At 50.2% G+C, this 2,436-nt stretch overlaps 1 protein-coding gene across 1 annotated transcript; it reads right to left on the bottom strand.

Moving 5' to 3' along the window:
- Positions 1-860: 860 nt before the first annotated feature.
- Positions 861-2,171, bottom strand: LOC123141507 (ergosterol biosynthetic protein 28-like). The gene is made up of 3 exons (XM_044560628.1): positions 1,849-2,171; positions 1,562-1,762; positions 861-1,097 (listed from the first exon to the last, which is right to left on the bottom strand). Exons 1-3 carry the CDS (start codon positions 1,991-1,993, stop codon positions 1,027-1,029), a joined length of 417 nt encoding a protein of 138 aa, XP_044416563.1. The 5' UTR covers positions 1,994-2,171; the 3' UTR covers positions 861-1,026.
- Between the last annotated feature and the right edge of the window lie 265 nt (positions 2,172-2,436).

Here is a 2,436-nt window from a genome sequence, read left to right as displayed (position 1 = left end):
CATCTATCCGAGATGGTCGACATTTGTGAAGACGATCTCAAACCCTGTGCCAGGAGCCAAGAACGCCTGGTTTGCGAAGATTCAGGAGGCTTGCAGGAAGGATGTCGAGCGTGCATTTGGTGTGCTCCAATCTCGATTTGCTGTTGTCCGGTACCCCGCTCAGACCTGGTCCAAAGATCAAATGTGGGAGATTATGACTTGCTGTGTCATCTTGCACAACATGATCATCGAGAGCGAGCAAGAAGACCCAGTGTTTGACACTGAACCATACTACAGGCAGGGTCCTCTAGCCGAAGTTGATCACCAGCTACCGGCAACCTGGACTGCCTATCTCAGTATGCGTCAGGAGATCCGAGACCCACAGGTGCATCATCAACTGCAGAAAGATCTGATTGAGCACCTATGGAGGCTCGGGGGACGCCGGGCGCGACGTGTGATGAAATATGAGTTTTTATTTGTTGAACTATATAATTTGTATTGAACTATTTGTTGTTGTACTATTTTCTTGAAGTATTTGATTTTTCTGTGATGAAATATGTGATAAGAAAAAAATTGTGTTGATAATTGAACGCCGAGACACGGCGAACCACGCCGAATATGGGCCTATTCTCGCCCATATGGGCCCTTTTTCGCCGAAATGGGGCTGAAAAGTGGGCCAATTTCGGCGCCTGAGGGCGACGACTGGGCGCAAAACCGCCCCAGCGCCGATTGTATCGCCGGCTCGCCTTCAGGGGGCGATTTTTATGCATCCTGAGGGGCCAACGGCTGAAGATGCTCTTATACATGAAGGCCTACGTACTCATAAAGTAGAGCGACAAAGACATCACAAGAGATCATAAAACCGTGTCGGTACTCTTCCTTTAATAATTTCATGGATGGAATAATATAGGGTACACATGACAAAAGTAAACAGAAGTGGATTTGCAGCGAAATTTATTCGTTCATTGGCAAGTTCTGAAGGCCCCATCATTTTTTTTTGCGGGTGAAGGCCCCATCAATTGACGAGGCGGGAACAGTGGAACAAGCTCATGACCGCTTGGTAGCACGGTAGCCAAGAGTGTTCCTCCAATGGACTACCGTCCAGATGATCGACGGGACTGCAAGCATAAGAGACAATCAAACAGTTATGACTGCTGAGAAAATAAAATTGCGCTTGTCACAGATGTTGTAGGTTGTTATGAATAGTAATAGTACTAGGTGCTCCCTCCGTGTGATGATGTAGTACATATATTTCTTTTAAAGTAAAACATTGTAAAGTTTGATAAAATTAATTTATAAAAATGTTAATAGCAATAATATCAAATAAATACAGTATAAACATATATCTTACGGTGCATCTAATGATATTTATTTAAAATTATAGGGGCAGATATTGTTTCTATAAGCTCAGTCAAATTTTCTGAAAGTCAATAAGAACTACATCCATGCAAGAGATTAATTGGTTAAGTATGTTCTGAGCAAGTCATCTCCAGGAGGAGGATTTGCTGCAATCAGCTAATACTAGTAGTATCTATCCAGGTACGCCGCCCCATAATCATTAGCCCAGAGTCCATTTAGTCACCTGCAAAGAAGCCGAGCGTGCCGAGGCTTGCTGCGGTGATGGTACGGTACACCAGGTACTCCACGACGAAATGGGCGTAGACGAACGACAAGAGAGTCGCGGCGCAGAGCGGCTTGTTGTCGAGGTTGAAGGCGCAGAGGAAGCAGAGGGTGCACGACAGAAGCGTCCACACCCCAACGGTACGCGCATGCACATCAGTCACTGCACGTATGCACGCACGCTTGTTAGCCAAGGGCCCAAGGCTATACGTACATACTCCAGGAAGATGAGATCGATCGAGGGCGCACCGTGCGTGTTGGAGTAGGTGCCGGAGCGGACCGCCCAGGCGCCGAAGAAGCCGGACCAGGCGAAGAGGAGGCGGACGGCGCCGACCACCACGAGCCACCACCCGAGCGCCGGTAGCGCGGCCAACTTCCGCCTGGCGGCACCCATGCCTTTGCGTACGGCGCACCACAGGTGCGAGAGGCGTATGGAAGTTGGAGGAAAGGACTGGAACGATCAAAGCAGCTTGAGGTTCAGATCAGAGGGGAGAGTCGAGTGCGTTTTATTGCCGCTTGAAACGCAAGGAGGAAGAAGACGTGAAGGCGTCTTCATCGTCCGATCTCGAAGATCTGAGGTTTCCCTCCGAAGCCAAGTCCGCGGGAAGGGGGGAGGAGCACCACACAACAATAACGCTTCCAAGAAAGAGCACGACGCTCACGGGCGTCGCCGTCGCCAGATCCGGCAGAGGCCGGACATAGGATTTCTCCCGGAGATGCTCAACCACCACCTGCCCGCATCAACGCAGCCAACGAACCCCATCCTGCCGAGGCCGACCTCGAACTGGCCGTGGGATCCCGAGACCCACCACGCCCAGATGCGCGCACCACCCCCCA

Source organism: Triticum aestivum, chromosome 6D, assembly GCF_018294505.1.
Source record: "Triticum aestivum cultivar Chinese Spring chromosome 6D, IWGSC CS RefSeq v2.1, whole genome shotgun sequence".
Taxonomy (NCBI): Eukaryota; Viridiplantae; Streptophyta; class Magnoliopsida; order Poales; family Poaceae; genus Triticum; species Triticum aestivum.
The sequence above is the reverse complement of the archived record's forward strand: the minus strand, read 5'-3'. Positions and strand labels throughout refer to the sequence as shown.